Source organism: Juglans regia, chromosome 11, assembly GCF_001411555.2.
Source record: "Juglans regia cultivar Chandler chromosome 11, Walnut 2.0, whole genome shotgun sequence".
NCBI classification, from domain to species: Eukaryota; Viridiplantae; Streptophyta; class Magnoliopsida; order Fagales; family Juglandaceae; genus Juglans; species Juglans regia.
Window position 1 is genome coordinate 27,839,203 of NC_049911.1, and position 16,847 is coordinate 27,856,049.

Sequence of the window (16,847 nt, forward strand, 5' to 3'; positions counted from 1 at the left end):
AGTTCTATAATATTTAATTATGTCCGTGTAGGATTTTAAGTTTTACATGAACATTATGTTGTATTTATCTCTCTTTGTATTAAATCATTTAAGTTGATTGGACTCCTCCAATCAACAAATTGAGTGAACCTGAGCAAATAAACATGTAGTTCCAAATTAAAGGTAAAAAGCTTTTCGTAGTTTGACTAAACACCTTACATGAATTAATCCTAAGAAGACTGGCGCAAAGCATCCTCAAGTTATTTAAAATCAGTGAACAACACATAGAATGATAGAAATATGGATAACATAGTCAATGTCTCACTGTAGGTTTAACCTCTTAATCTGAATGAAGTTTCATGTTGAGAGTGTAATATATTATTATTGCTTGATTGACGTGTAAACTGTAAAATATATTTCTATTAATTGGATGGTGTGGAAAATGATAAAAATGTGACACATTCTGATATACGATCTAATCAATCTGCATGTGGGCTGAGTCAATGCCATGCAGCCAATGTGTATAAAGGCATGTTTTCTTCCTCTGCAAAAACAGAATAATTCGAACGTGAAGACCTTAAAATCAGCTCATGCTTTCATGCATTCTAACTACCACCGTGACTGACTTAAATGTCAAAATGAAGAGGGAATCCCGTGACTTCAATTACTCTCAAGGACAGACCACTTATTCAAGCCCAACCTGTCATGTCCCATCCCTAACTTTAATTAATGAGCGGTCCTATTCTTACCTGAACAGTACCGCTTGTTATTTTTGAAATCTATTTATTTATATTTATTTGGAAAATGCAAGAACGACCGAGAGAGTCTAACCGATGCTTGACCGATGCCGCACGTAATATTTTTAATGGCCGTATAAAGCATTTAAAAAAGAAAAACTAGTTAACCCCTTCACTACTCCTTCTCCTTCGCACAGATCTACCTCCATCACCTTCGCACACCTTCCTCCCTCCTTTCCATCTCGCACTGAAATTATTCTGTATATTTCTCTCTCTAAGTTTCATTTCTCTATTTTAAATTTTCTTTCAAAATTGTTTTTAAGAGTTTGTGGATCTAGATTTCTATTTACTCCGTGAAACTTGTGGAACCTGGGTTTCATTTGGTCTGAAGTGTTTCACTTCTGTTTGAACCTCTAAATTTATTTTTTTTTCTAATTTTATTTCGATCGTGACCACTTGTTGAGTTCATGAATCTGTCTGGATTTTTTTTCCTTCTAATTTTATTTCTTTCATGACAACTTGTTTGTTCATTGAGAAGAACTACAAAGAAAGTAAAATTGGAGAGGATGCCATAGGGACCAAGGAATAAATGTCATTCTAACCTTAGGTTCTTCATTGGTTTCATTGAAGAGTTGCTCATTAGCAACTCCTACCTCGTCATATTCATTCTCTAAGAGATTTATATTGGAATCCATTGCAAGTCTAACTTTTGAATAAATATAAAAAGATCCAGCCAAATTCAAAACAAAGTCAGAGTATAAAAATGCAGAAAAAAACATGATTTGTATTGTACATTGACATTTTCAATTTAGAAATACAACCTAAGTCATGGATGGACAATATATATGAGATGGTATGCACAGTTCAATCAAGAAATGCAACCTAACCCATGAATGGACAAAATCAACTCAACTGCATCATCCCTTATAGGCACCCAATGGAGTTTTTTCAAGAATATTTAGACATGAAACTTTCGGATAATTTGATTTTTTTTTAACCAACCCTTAAGGTTCATTATCACAAATAGGTAGACTGCAATAGGATAACTATGGTGTTTTTTCAAGAATATTCAAAAAATAACTACTAAAATATTTTATTATTTTAGCATAAAAAATAGACCATAACGACAATAGTTATGAATGACTAGTCTGAAATGTAAATAAAAAGGAGGAAAACAAAACTTACAGCTCAGATTCGCGTGGGAGTGAGAGAGGTGGGAGGGGAGTAGGCCGGGATTGAAAGTATTCGTTGGAAAAAACCTCTGTTGTGCGGACGGAATGAGGGAGGGTGCGGGAATGGTATTGCAATTTACGAGTTTTTCCTCTCTCTTTCTTTCTTTCTAATTTTTTTTGTTGGTCTTTTTTTTATTTTATTTTTAATATCTTAAATTATCATATGCAAATCGGTCAATTATTGGTAAGAATTGTAGGTTCTGCAATATTATCATATTTATTTATATATTTAAATATTTTTAAAAATTAAAAAAATATATTAATATATTTTAAATCACTTTTTGTATTATTAAATAAAGAAAATTATTAAAGGGTCAAATTGAACGGTAAGTATTAGACGACATAATAGCTTTTTTCTTAATTAATTTATTGAATTCCAAAACCAGGTGAGGGAGCTGACTCATGATCAACTGAATTGGGATTGGATAGTTAAAAGAGAAAGCTTACGTGTCATAAACACAACATGGTCACTGCTCACCTTGAAAGTTCACCAATTTAAGTTAACGTGTACCAAAAAAAATATCGCATGCATTTTTATTGGAGATGGAAAATCTTTTAGACTTATATGATTTTATAAAAATAAATTTATAAATTAATGTGATGTAATATAACATATTAAATTATGTCAGATCGTAAATTTATTTTTATAAAATATTTTTATGTCTATAACACTTATCATTAGAGATTACTTAAAAAATATTGTTAAATTTCGGGTATGTTCTAAATGATATATAACAAATGTTAATGAATATACATGCATGCATGCGACCTCAAATCGTACTAATAATAATGCTCCATATTATAGTTGGATTCCACCGACCAATTTCCTTGTATGGTACATAATTCACTATAATTGGGCAAACTAATGGTTAATTGATTTCATTAGAATTAAATTCTTAGTTATAGTTGTTCCAATGAGGACCACTAGTACAACTGCCTACGTCGCAAGGAACTTTGAATTATTGGCACTGTATTTGTCGGGTATACATAGGTGGTCATGAGTACTTTAATAATTATATTCGAGTGACAAGACAATGCATTCATTCCATATATAATTAAGTTGGAAAACACATCCCCCCACCTTTTATATATTTTAAGGTACATTTCCTCAAAAAAATTAAATTAAATTAAAACAATAGCTCCAAAATATATAATAATAATAATATTTTTAGTAAAAATTGATCATAATCTTATGGAATATAAATTTGTCTTAAAAAGTAAAAAAAAAATTGGTGTCACCAATTTTCTAAAAGTTAATATATATATATATAAACAAAAAAATTCATATGCATACGTAGGGCTGTAAACGGTCCGGTCTGGCGATGGATCGAAAATTTTCGGTCCATTATTTTTCTGGACCGGACAGGACCGAACACCCAAAGGGACAGTCCGGTCCAGTCGGTCCGCCCTCTTTTTTTTTTTTTAAATAATTAATAAAAAAATTTATTTAAAATACTAAATTAAATTAAGTGACTTATTAATGTGGATTATGTAACAAACTCAATAAAAAAATATTTTATATGGTCAATGATAATAAATTAGATGAAAATTATATTATTAATTTATATAATTACTATATAATTATCTAATTGATATTATATATTTATTAATTCATAGAATATTAACAAGTGTTAATAGTATATTTAAAATTTTATATTGTTAATAGTGATAGGTTAAATGAAGATATATATAAAATGTTATTAATTTATAGAATATTAACAAGTATTAATAATTTATTTAAAAATTTATATTGTTAATTGTACAATTATTATATATAAAATATATATAATTTTTTTTTTAAATTTTTCATTCGGTCTGGTGCGGTCTGGCCCGGTCCGAAAAAACCGTGGACCGTGGACCGGACCGAATGATTTCGGTCCTTTAAAATATGGACCGGACCGGACCGGTCTAAGTCTCGGTCCGGTCCGATCCGGACCGAAACGGTTGGTCCGTTCGGTCCGACCGGACCGTTAATCACCCCTATGCATACGTACCCTTGATCTGATCTATTCTCTCTTATGGACTACCATTTTCAGAATTTTTATTTTTTTGTTTTTTTTTCTGTTCTCTTATACTTTGTTAATTCTTTATGCATATGAATCTTGTCCATTTTTTCTGAGTAACATTTAATATTTTTGTTTGTTTACATGACCTGCAAACATGTTAAGGTGTAGTTTCCTTAATGAGAGATCAAGACTCTCATCTTAATTAATCTTAATTTGTGAGCTTTATTATGTAGATCACACACGTCGCATAATCCTAAATTAATATGTTGATTTCATTTTGTATCTTGAACTTATAAATATTTTTGTAATTAACACATGCAACGTTATATAAATTTTGAAAAGAAATATCTAAAAAGACAGTAATTTATATAACTTATATATATATACTAGGGAACGGCCCCGGGTGTGTTAGTTCTGGGATGCACTTGACATAATTATTTAAATAAATAAAAAATTCAGTAGTTTATTTTTCTGGAAAAATAAAATACAAGATTAAAGAAAGATAAAAAAATCAAGATTAAAAGAAAAAAAAAATCTAAACATGATCATTTATTAAGTTTTATAAGAGAGCTACACGTCAAATTGTCAATAATTTTAAATACCTTTTAGTAAAATATGACTTAACGAAAAAACAAAAAAAATTAATAAAAAGTAAATAAAAATTATTATTCACAATTAGATAACCACTTATTATAATAGATTAGATATATACTTTTTCAGGCCCCAAAGATAAGATCGATTCTGGTCCAGCACTGCATATGGATTAGCGCATGCTTCTACATTAATAATCACTATAAAAAAGGAGGGTTAAATCATTTTATACAGTTTGAATGATACAAATCGTCTTCGACTTGGAGTTTATCATAAACATGGATTTAAAAAATGAGAAATTCTATTTGCAGTCTTCACTTGAGGACTGCATGTGCAGGTCCTTCATTAAATGAGAAAAAACATCATTTCAAGAGGGATAGTTTTGTAATTTTTAAAAAAATTAAAGATAAAATTACCTAAGCTTGTATTGCAGTCCCCATTTAAAGACTGTATCTAGCATTGCTCTTAAAAAATATTCACGTTATGCACCACATGAGATATCTCCGGGATACTTGGGGTTCCACGTAACGTTCTTAAAATCCCAAGTTTCATCGTGCGATGTTGATAAGTTCCAAATTCCAATGTGATCTTCTTCGAGTTAATTTGTAATTGCGATAATTAAGAAATAGGCGAAACATTATAATTAGCAGAATAGCACACAACCCATCATGCATCCACAGGCCGATTATCGATACGCGTTGACAGAGAGCCTGAAGAACACCCAGTGCGCCGTTACGTACTGCAGATGAGAGATTCAGAGCTAGGAGCAGTACTACTAGTTCTACTATTATAGTGACAGCTAGCAAGAAGCCCCTGATATTGCATGTTCTATGATTACTTAGTTATACAAATATCAGAATGAGTTGGCATCCTACAAAAAATCTTTAATTTTGGAAGCTGGAAATTTTATATATATATATTTTCCTTTTACTAATTTAGACGATGATCAAGATCACCTTGCACCAAAATTAACTTTGGTTAATCTAAGTGTCATTAAACGCATATTTAAAAGATAATATTATATATATAAGTTCTATTATATATAAAGTATATATGTATTAGAAAATATATATTATATGCTATCTTTTTTGTTATCATCCTCTAAGGTGATATAATTATTTAATATTTATTGGAAAAACTATATAGATGTTGGGATGATTTTTTTTTTTTATACGAGTGAGTCACACCCAATGATCAATACGCATATAGGACCATGCTACAGTTGGACCATACACATGTACGAATTCTGCCAAGTCTTAAGTCCAAGCTGCCTACGTACATGTTTCTGTCAGTTGGACCTTGTGCCCACACCCAATGATAAGAAGTAACAAGTTGCCCCAACAGTCGAGCGAAGCCAGCGTGTCAAACCCACGTGGTGTCCCCCTCATTATACTACACGCCTCCCACCCCCACTTGATCTGCCCGAACAGCCTGGATTTATTCGCGGATCCAGCCCCCCGGCACCCGCGCCACGCCTCCTCCTCTCCCCCCTCGTGCGCCTTAGTTGTACGCGTCCACCCTTTATATATATACAACTCTCTCTTTATCTTTTCCTCCATGCCAAACGCAACTGTTGCAGAAAATTTTCGAGAAACTGAATTTTAGCTTTGTAAAGGAGAGAAAATGGTTGGCCGTTTTAGACGCTCTCTTTCGTTCCCTAATAAAATCAATCCCAACCGTCCAGTGGCTAAGCTGCCCATTTCTTACCACATCAGGTCCGTCAGTCTTCCATGCAGATCCCACCCCCAGATCTCCCAGCTTAAGGATGAGATCACCGAGCTCAAATCATGGGTTTCCAAGCCGGACTCCCGAACTTCGTCTTGGCTGTGCGACGGATTGAGTCGTCTCAAGAACGTCCATGACTACCTCGACGACATTCTTCAGCTCCCTCAGACACAGGAAACACTACGACAACGTTGTCAATCCCTGTGGGTCGAGAAACTCTTAGAAGATTTTCTTCGATTTGTTGACGTATATGGAATCTTCCGGACGTCGGTTTTGGCTTTGAAAGAGGTGCAATCGGCGGCGCAGGTGGCAATGAGGAAGAGAGACGAGTCGAAGGTTGTTTCGTACGTAAAATCTATAAAGCAAATGGCCAAGGAAATGGGAAAGCTCGTCTCCGCCGTACGGAATGTCAGGGTTCCAGCAAGATCGGAGACCGTATCGGTGGGAGACGCAGAGCTAGCTAATGGGTGTCATCGGAGATGTGATTGAGGCGACCGTGACGGTTTCGGTTGCGCTTTTTAATGGAATATCGGCGTCTTTTACGTCGAGGAAATCGTCGTGGATGGGGCTGGGGTTATACAAGAAGGCGAAAAAAACCAAGGTGGAGGAGGGTATTGCAGAATTTCAACAAGTTGGGGTGGAGAGCTTGTGGGGTTTGAGAAAGAAGGCAGAAGATCAGGAGGTGAGGATGGCACTGAAGAAAATGCAGGATATGGAAGTCTGTATTGGTGATATTGAAAATGGTAGCGAGAGAGTGTTTAGGAGTTTGATCAACGCAAGGGTTTCACTACTCAATGCTCTCACTCAATAACAGTAGATGTAATTGTCATAAATGAAAATTAAATATTAGGATCCATCTTGATGAACAGAGATTGAAATGAATATAATTGGTGTACAGTTCAAGTTTTCTGTAAATCATTTGATACATGACGAGTTGCATGTTCTAGATTAATGAGTACCGTGTTCGTTGCTTTATTTTTCAAACCAAGTTAGAAAAGCAAAAAAAAGAGAGAGTTGGGAGAAATTGTAGTGCGCGCAGCAAATAAACATGAACAACACTTACAAATTAGCTGTACAGTATCATGTTAATAGTAGATACAGAGAATATATTCACATAATTATAATCTCATTCATGCCCACGTTGCTAAACACATCACTGTTATTTTTAAAGAAAATAATCATTTTTATTAAAAAAAAAAATCATAAATAAACAATCTTCTTGTAATTAGTCTTATGAATTGAAAATTTTCATTTAAGAAGGCTTCTGCCTATTATAATTTGGCCGTTGCTATCTTTATAAATTTAGGAGTAGTTGCTGTGCAAAAAGTGGATTCTGTACGTACCGGCATTAACAGCCAATTCTATCTAGCTAGCTCCGAGCCTTAGCATGTTTAATCTGCTCTCCCTCACGAAAAAGTAAAACAAAGAATAAAGAGACACAGGTGGTCCCAGCTCGATACTATCTTATGCCCATCATGTTCCTGCATGCACTCCAATCTCCATTATTTACGAATCTTTTATTTAAAAAAAAAAAATAAAATCATGAAAATAATTGAACTTTATTATTATTACTGTTGATCATAAGACCGCCCCCGCCTTCTTCGATCCTCCTCCTGGGTCGTATACTGGGCTTGGTCATCAGGCCTGTTTTGAATTCTAGAAAGAAAAGCATCTGACTGGGCTTTCCAGTCAGTTTTGGGCTGAGCTGAAGGCCGTTTGTTCGGCATTGCTCAGTAAGGTTAATCTAGCTAGTTTTGGACCAATATTTTTCTTATCAATTTCATCAATTATTTATTTTTGACTTTGCAATATTGCTTCATGGGAGAAGTTGGTATTCTTTATAATAAATTTAAAAAACTCTAATTTATAATATTAATTAGTCTGTTTAGAGTATAGATATAAGTAATATATATGGCTTGGGATTTACAATATAAATCATTTGAATATTCTTTTTTATTTTTTTATCAATATTTCTATCATATATATTGGGATTTTTGTTGCGGGGTGGTTGTTGATAAGCATCATGATAATCAGAAGGCCGTTGAAGTCATGAACAAGATGGACCACCACACGGTATAATAATCCTCAAAGCATCACAAATAGTGTCCCTCCCCTACGACCATATATATATATATATAATGTATAATATTAGAGAGTCTGCCTTTTGGCACTTCTGCCGACATATGTTCTTATACAATATTTTAATTATCAACATCTATAGTTTCAATGCTCGTGACACTCAGTACTGCTTGGTTCATGCATGTCAGTAGCATGTGCTCCGAAATGTTCGATCTTTTTGTACTCATCATCTCGTGTTCCTTGATCTGTGATTGATTCTCCAAGAAATTGAAGCAAGGACACTAGTTTTGAATCTGGTTGTTGGCTTGAGTAGTAGATCCAGTATTCACGGCCAGGCAGCCATATTAATTGTGGAGCCTAAATCATGATATTAATTTGAGGTGAAATTCCGGTTGCATGAACCAACATAATCATTCATTTTTTTTCATGATTGAACTGCAGAAATTCAAAAATCGTCTCCACTCCTGAGTCCAGACAAAACTTTAACGACTTTACCCAGTCAATAAGTACCCGCAAAAGGTGTTTCCCTGATGCAACAGAGACCATGGGGACAACTGGCTAAGCTAAATAACACACGAAAGCAATTAACCGGGCCCGTATTCAAAGCTCTGCAAGGACGGTTTTGGGCTTCTCTCATTGGTTCTACCTTTTACAAATGTATCTTTCTTCCAACCAATGATTTTAGATTTCCATTTCTACTCTACAGATGCAGTGCTTTGGGCTGGTAACTTCAAAATCTTCACTTCCTAGCACCACATGTGGGGGACCCTTCCGTGCCCTGTCTTTATCTCTATCCGTACGAGAAAAGGCATAAATTATTAAATAATGCTCGTTAGCCTATCTTTTTCACCTCTCTAAATTACTACTAATCTTTTTGTGGGGACAAAATAATGGGGCGGTTGAATAGTACCACTCGAAATTATTTGTTCGGAATTTACAAATTTTTTTAAAAGAAAATGAGAGTTATTCAAAAAATAATTTTTTAATAATAATTTTTTTTTCTAGGAATTGTGGTATACCTACCATTGAGGGTGGTGGCTCAGTAGTTCGTGAATTTGACAGTGGGCACTAGATCTTGAGATTGAATTGATCCATTGGCTTATGAACCATTAATGATCTCGTGGAGTTGGGGTCAGATTATGACTCAAGTTCGATTTGTAAGGAGCGATTGTGGTTCTTGTCATCTAGGCTCCTCCTATCTAGCTTCTTAGCGGATTGGATGCTATTATGGTCACATTCTGATAGAGAAGTCATCTTTTTGTCGCCTCTTCCAACCTTTTTAAGAAAAAAAAAAAAAAAGAATTGTGATATATCTAGCAGAAGAGGACCATGCCCCATACCTTCTGTTTTTTATGCACTAACCTGCCCACACCTCCAAAACTAAAGAGCAAGTGGTAGTACAGACAAAAATACGTTGAGTTGTAATTCCACCCAAAACTCTCCTTTTGAGGTAACATCGGATTCAAATCCCCATCATGGACGTGGATCTTTGCTCAATCTTTGATCTTGCATTGTCAAAGCACAACCTTTATAGAATTGCTTCTTCTCCTCAAGAGTTGTTTTTTTTTTTTACCCCTAAACATAATGGTCCATTTGCTTAAAGAGATGAACCTAATTGAGATGATATTTGACTTTATAAATCGTTTTTGGCATGTACTGAAATCAATGGATATAATGCTATCAATCGACAATAATAAAGCTTAAAACTTTAGCCCATCATCCTCTCGCTTTTGGCAACCAAGTTTTACCGTTGGCTTGTCAAGTTCTCTAATATCAGATGTGGAGCGTTGCAATTATGCCTCAATCACATTTTTGAATCATGACTAATCTCATTTTTATTTTCTAATTAATTTTCTTGTCTCGGCAACGTAGCATAGCCCGGTATGGTTGGTGCCTGTACCATGTGTCCGACTCCTATTGAAAATAATCACAGTGCATACTATTATTAAAGACAATACGAGGTATTTTTCCAAACTTTAAAGTTAATCTAGATCATAGTTGTTAATTAAAGTCTCTTCACTTCATGCAAAATATTTTTAATTCAAATTAATTAAAATTTTTAATAGTAACCCTCAAGCTTCCTCTTCTCCAATGTCTTTATTCATTATAAGTGAGAATTATCAATAAAATTAAATAAAAATTATCAATAAAATTAAGATAGTGGATTATTTAAAACATAAAAAAAATGTCAACGGCATAGTTTTCAAATAAAATTTTATACAACTCGACAAATCTATTTTAATATTTACACAACCCGACAATTTTTTTTTTAAAAATTAATCTTTCATACAAACTTTCATATATCTAGAAAATATGTGACATAAATGAAGGAGTGCTACTAATGAAAAAAAAAAAGAAAGGAAAACCATAGAGACGTTAATGCAAAAATAAGCCAATCCCGCCACTCTTTTCCTCACAGTTCAAACTTAAAAAAGTAGAAAGAAATCCTGAGTTGTCTGATCTCCAGTCTCCACTCTGGAATCTCCGTCACGCAGCGTAAAATAAATGTGCAAATCATATCCGACAATTATTTCTCATATCGTACAATATGGTATGTATTCTCAAGCTTTCCCTGTTCTCTTCTCTTCTTTCTGTTCTGTTCTACTCTTCATATTCAGACCGTTATATATGCAAGACACGAATCCTGGAATCTCTCCCTCGTACCTCATAAACCCCTGGGGTTTCAAATACTTTTCTCTCTCACTCCGCTGACCTGCACGTGTTACTCATGGGCTGCGGCGCCTCCAAGCTCGACGACCTACCGGCGGTGGCTTTATGCCGCGACCGCTGCAATTTCCTTGAGGAAGCATTACGCCTGAGCTACTCCCTCGCCGATGCCCATATTGCGTACTTGCAGTCCCTTAACACGCTCGGCCCCACTCTTCACCGTTTCTTTACGCAGATCACTGAGCATTCTGATTCTGATCCGGTTCCTCAACCTTCAAAATCTTCTCCGCCTCATTGTATTTCCCTCTCCAGCTCGAAATCAGATTCGAAAGCAAATTCTCACCTCGAATTCCGTTCTGATTCCGAAGCGGATGACGCAGAGAAAGAAATAGACTACTTTAGCCGAATACACCACGACTTCCTGAGTCATCACCAAAGCTTAGCACCTTCGCCGCCGCCTGCGAGCAACTCGGCTTGGGATTTCTTGAATTTTTTCGACGCGTATGACCGATACGAACCGCTGTTCAATCACAAAGAGGAAGTCCCCGATTCCGAGCCCGAGCCGGTGAAGACGAAAACCGAGGAACACGTAAAATCCAACGAAGATGTGCAGAATTTGTCGGCCGAGAACAAAGTTGTTTCGGAGAAAGATCGGCCTGAGACTCCAACCGCCACACGCGGTGTCTCCGAAGCAATGAGAGAAATTCAGGTTCTGTTTGATAAAGCTTCAGATTCAGGCAATGAAGTTTTAAAGTTGCTAGAGGTTGGAATATTCCATTATCATCATAAAGTTGCCGTTAATCAAGGTATTTCTGACATTTCTGTTCCTTTCTTAAATTTAATGAGTTTTTTTTTTTGGAAGTACATTTCTCATAAGATATGAGTTTGGTGGCTCTTTTTGAAGTAGCTTCATGCAAGGTTTTGCACGCGATAACTCCGTCTTTGCCACGAAGAAGCGTGGAAAAATTCTCTCCGTTGATTAAGAAGAATACTAGTTCTGATCATCGAGATATGGGCTTGGGTTCTGAGAACATTTCTTCCGTTTTGGAGAAGCTGTGCATGTGGGAGGAGAAGCTCTATACTGAAGTCAAGGTATGCAATTGATTGCCCAAAAAGCCGATCTGAATTATTTATGCAATGAAAAGTGTGAGAGCAGCTACTTTGGTACTATCTCATTCGTGCCAATAATCGTGGGTACCAATTACTGCTTGGCTAAGCCTACGTACTGCCTTTTTTCTCAATTGATATTTCCTTTTCAAACCTAGTTTGGCTGTATCCGGCCGCGTATACGTGTATGTTGGGTATATTTATATATTTAATTAGGCATATAGCAAGTCAACCAAAAGATGTTCCGAGCATCTATGCTTCCTATGATGACGAACGTGCAACTTATATGGCTTGTCTGCCTTTCAGATGATCATATGGATGTATCTTGAGTTGGAGGGACTATGGAGTTTCACTCTGTGTGATATTATCAGTCATTTTGATCTCATGTTAAAATTCCTATCCCAACTCATTTCTTTGTGATTAACAATGCTGCTTATGTTATTGAATGAAGGCCAAATCATGGCAAGGGGTACAGATGGTTTTGCAGTACTAGAGATGATTATTATTGGTCGTGGAATACATGAAGGTGCTCATTATCTTAGAGGTTTCTAAATATCATGGTTATTCACTTTTTATAAGTAATAGTTTGTCACAGTTTGTTTGCTGCATTCAATGATGTGCAAACAGGATAGATAATTTTTATTTTTAAGTATGCAAACAGGATAATAGTTCTGCAAAACTTAAAATTCTGAGAACTATGTGATCATGACTTGGTACACTAATTGTGGTGGTATTCCCTATCACCAACCCCAACTATATTAATTGTCCTGCATTGTTGAAAACAACATTTTCATGGGGCATTAAGATTAATTCTCTTTCTTGGTAAGAATGAAGAATAGAACAAAATTGTAAAGCAATCCTATTGAATTCAGAGACAAGTCATGACTATGATAACTGAGGATTAAGCGTTGTAGTGACTTGGTTATGTTAATTGACCTTCCAGATCTTGTGAACTATTCGAGAATTTTTTTTTTTTTTTCTCATTCGGTTGGTAATTACCTACAGAAATACGATATGCTCGAATATGTTTCCCATTTGTTCCCACACTAGTTATTTTATGCCGGCCATTGTGCCTCCTTTGTGTATGAGTGGTTAAGTTACTAATTGTAAGTCAAGATGGTATTTGTTATTTTGTAGGCTCTGGAAAAATTTCGTGCAATTCATGATAAGAAGTGCAGGGAGCTGAAACTTTTGAATAAAAAGGGTGCTGAGGCTTCTAAAGTTGACTCAGTTCAATATTTGATCAGGAGTTTATCTACCAATATGAGAATTTCAATTCAGGTTATTGATAGGACAGCAATTACAATAAACAGGATGAGGGATGAAGAGTTGTTGCAGCAGATCAATAAATTAATTCTTGTGTACGTGATTTTTCCAATTTGGCATGAGAATGTATTTTAAATACCTCTGTAACTTTGTTTCCTGTGTTTGCACTGCATGTGATTCAGTGATAGTGGTGATTATCAGCACAATATGGCTTGACTTTACCATTTGGTTAAGTTTTCTAGCTAATGATAGTTTTTGTGTAATAATTTTATCTGTGGTGTCTAATTTATTTCAGGTTAGTTGGTATGTGGAAAGCCATGCTAGACTGCCACAGGTGTCAGTGCGAAGCAGTTGGAGGCGGCAAAATTCTAGATTGCATTAAATCCAATGGGAAGTTCAATTATGCTGATCTTGAAGCTGCCATGGAACTCAAATTTGAGCTTCAAAACTGGAACCTTTGCTTCTTTAATTGGATTGACATCCAAAAGGCCCATGCCAAGGCTTTAAATGGTTGGCTTTTGAGATGTGTGCATTATGAACCTGAAGAAACACTTAATGGTACAGTGCCCTTCTCCCCTGCTAAGATTGGTGCACCTCCTGTGTTTGTGATCTGTAACCGGTGGTCACAAGCCATGGATAAAGTCTCAGAGAAGGAAGTGATTGAAGCTATGCAGGGATTTTTCATGACCTTAAATCAACTTTTGGAACCGCATATTGCGGACATGCAGCTAAGGTCAGCTGCAGACAAGGCTGTGGAGAGAAAACTTAAAATCTTGGACAGGGAGGAGCAAAGGATACAAAAGATGGTGCAGGCTCGAGAAAAAAAGATGGTTCATGTCCTGCCTAGGCGTGAGATTGTGAATTCTAGCAGTCTGTTATCAGGTCTGAAAACGATTTTTGGGGCCATGGAGAGGTTTACAGCCAACTCTGTGGAAGCTTATGAGGAGCTTTGCCAACGCATTCAAGAAGACGGGCATGTCTGAGAGTGTTGTCTCGGTTCGTATATTTTTACAGATAAGGTGATATGTGATCATATGTGATCATTCTTTCTTATGCATATCCATGGTATATCATGCTATATTCCAGCTTAATATATGACTATAGATATTTTAACTTCCTCTAGAGGAAATTTGTGTTACATTATTGATAGTGGATCCTGATTTTGTTCAGTGTTATCAATTGGTTTGGTGGGGAACTTGAACTTTCTTGTGCTTATCATTTCCATTCCCAAGTCAACGAGGCTTGATTCTATAGCCTTTTCATTCCTTTAACTTGAGTGCGAATATTTGACTTCCAATCCAATATCTTTGTATCTTCAGCCCTCGGGTAGAGCTGCCAAAGCTGCTGAGAAAGAAAGAAGCAAGTCATACATCCAATAAAATGGCATAATATAATTAGTTACTGATTGGAAAAGGAATGAGTGGTTTGATAATGTTTTGACAATGACCTCGCCGAGTAGGGGCTGTTGGGGCAGATGGCTGCTGGATCTTGACCTTTACCATTTTATACGTATTTATCTTAAGTGGAGAAACCAAATGGGGATGCTTAGAAACACACGCACACACGCCAAATGGGACTTTAGTGGCTGAGAACATCCACATTAGTCTATGTATATCTATATACATATGTATATATAAAGTCATATTTACATAATATGGCCTTAAAATTCTCTACATTAATTTATGCATATCTAAATAAATATTTAGCTAGCTATGAACAGTATTTATCTAAATTTGGATAACTACTATTTATTCCACAATATATATTTTAATCATTATTTCTCTCTCCTTTCACTCTCTCTCTCACAATCCTTTTATTTTCTCTCTCTTTCAATAACACAACAAATATTCACCTGCACATTTATTTTATTATTATTATAATATATTATATATATTTTCATTTTATTATATTTTTAATATAATATATAAAAAAAATTATATTTTTTATTATTACATTTGTATTATTAATGTCAAATATATGTAGTGGATGTTAATTATAAAATATATATAAAAAAATTTATTTTAGCAAAAAATTAATTGTCTCAAATATGCATAAGTCAATGTGAAAATTTTACTTGAATGACAAAATGATTATGCAAAAGAGATGATTTTGCATATGCATGTGCATAGACTAATATTAATACTCTAAAAAACAACAAATAGGAGTTTGGAGCAAAACCTGTACCTTTAAAAGTTTGTAATCTCAATTAGGTCTAGTTTGGATATAGAGATAATTTTATCTCATCTCATCATTATTATTTTTTTAAATTTTTATATAAAATATAATAAATAATCTAATTTTTTAAATTTTAAGATAATAATAATATTAAAAAATAATATTTTATTTAATTTATTTAAAATTATCTTATCTCAGACGAACTTGAAGAAAAGATGAGGGTCGTACGTGTCAGCGAGTCTGCCTAATCTGAAATAGAAATCCGTTTTCCTTGGTGTGGGCCTGGTCTTGCATTCAAATTGCACCAATTGGGAGTTACATTCTTGCCTGAGATCCTGTGTTCAGGGACTCTATGCGTACTCTTCTTAATGAAAAGCTGATGTGTAATTTTTAAATAGAAAATCATTTAAAATATTCTACAGTCCGATGGAGATGATCAAATAAAAAATCATTAAAAAAATTTAAAGACGCGTTAACTAGATTTGGATTGAGGTAAGAGATCCTGTCACTTTCTTGTCACAGTCGTGCTGAAGAGGCTGTTTAATCGTCGGGTCGGTTTGATGAGTATCCACTTCTAAGAAATTTGACTTTTTAGGAGTAAGTTTAAATACATATTTTTTAAAATTTTAATTTTTTTTACTCAACCTCATCAATATAATTTGTTTAAATTTATATATAAAATATAATAAATAATTTAATTTTTTTTACTCAACCTCATCAATATAATTTGTTTAAATTCACATATAAAATATAATAAATAATTTAATTTTTTTTAATTTAAAAATAATATTTTATTAAACTTTTAATTTTTATTTAAAATTATATTTTCACAACTATTTTAATAACAAAACGGATGACATTAAACTTAATTTGTATTCGTAATCCATCTCAATCCACTTTAATTTATCTCATATTATTATTATAATTTTTTTAAATTCACATATAAAATATAATAAATAATTTAATTTTTTAAAATTTTAAAATAATCTTTTTAAATTTTTATATAAAATATAATAAATAATTTAACTTTTATTTTATTATTTATAAATTATTTTATTCCATTTCAACTGTTTATAAATCCAAACCATTCCTAAAATTGGAGGAGAGCCAACGATTCAGTGGTCGCCAACAATGAATCATACTTAGGTGTCAAGAATATTGGAAAATATTCAGGCCGCTATAAAAATTGCAGGTGCGGAGAGAGAGAGATCAGGGTCTTGGACAGCTGTACGTCACGAGGAAGCTCGCGTTTCGTTTACAAGAAGTCTACGAGTATGCAGGCT

The 16,847-nt window shown here is 34.3% G+C and overlaps 1 protein-coding gene and 1 pseudogene across 2 annotated transcripts; both read left to right on the forward strand.

Annotated features, from left to right (window-relative positions):
- The first annotated feature begins 6,116 nt into the window (after nt 1-6,116).
- On the forward strand, nt 6,117-7,227 carry LOC109002899 (annotated as a pseudogene).
- A 3,515-nt stretch (nt 7,228-10,742) lies between these two features.
- On the forward strand, nt 10,743-14,590 carry LOC109002919 (nitrate regulatory gene2 protein-like). 2 transcript variants are annotated; one of them, XM_018980843.2, is made up of 4 exons: nt 10,743-11,822; nt 11,921-12,108; nt 13,261-13,484; nt 13,685-14,590. In XM_018980843.2, exons 1-4 carry the CDS (start codon nt 11,078-11,080, stop codon nt 14,370-14,372), a joined length of 1,845 nt encoding a protein of 614 aa, XP_018836388.2. In that variant the 5' UTR covers nt 10,743-11,077; the 3' UTR covers nt 14,373-14,590. The 2 variants fall into 2 exon arrangements, with proteins under 2 accessions (XP_018836388.2, XP_018836389.2); XM_018980844.2 differs by having other exon boundaries at nt 10,744-11,822; nt 11,924-12,108.
- The last annotated feature ends 2,257 nt before the right edge of the window (nt 14,591-16,847 follow it).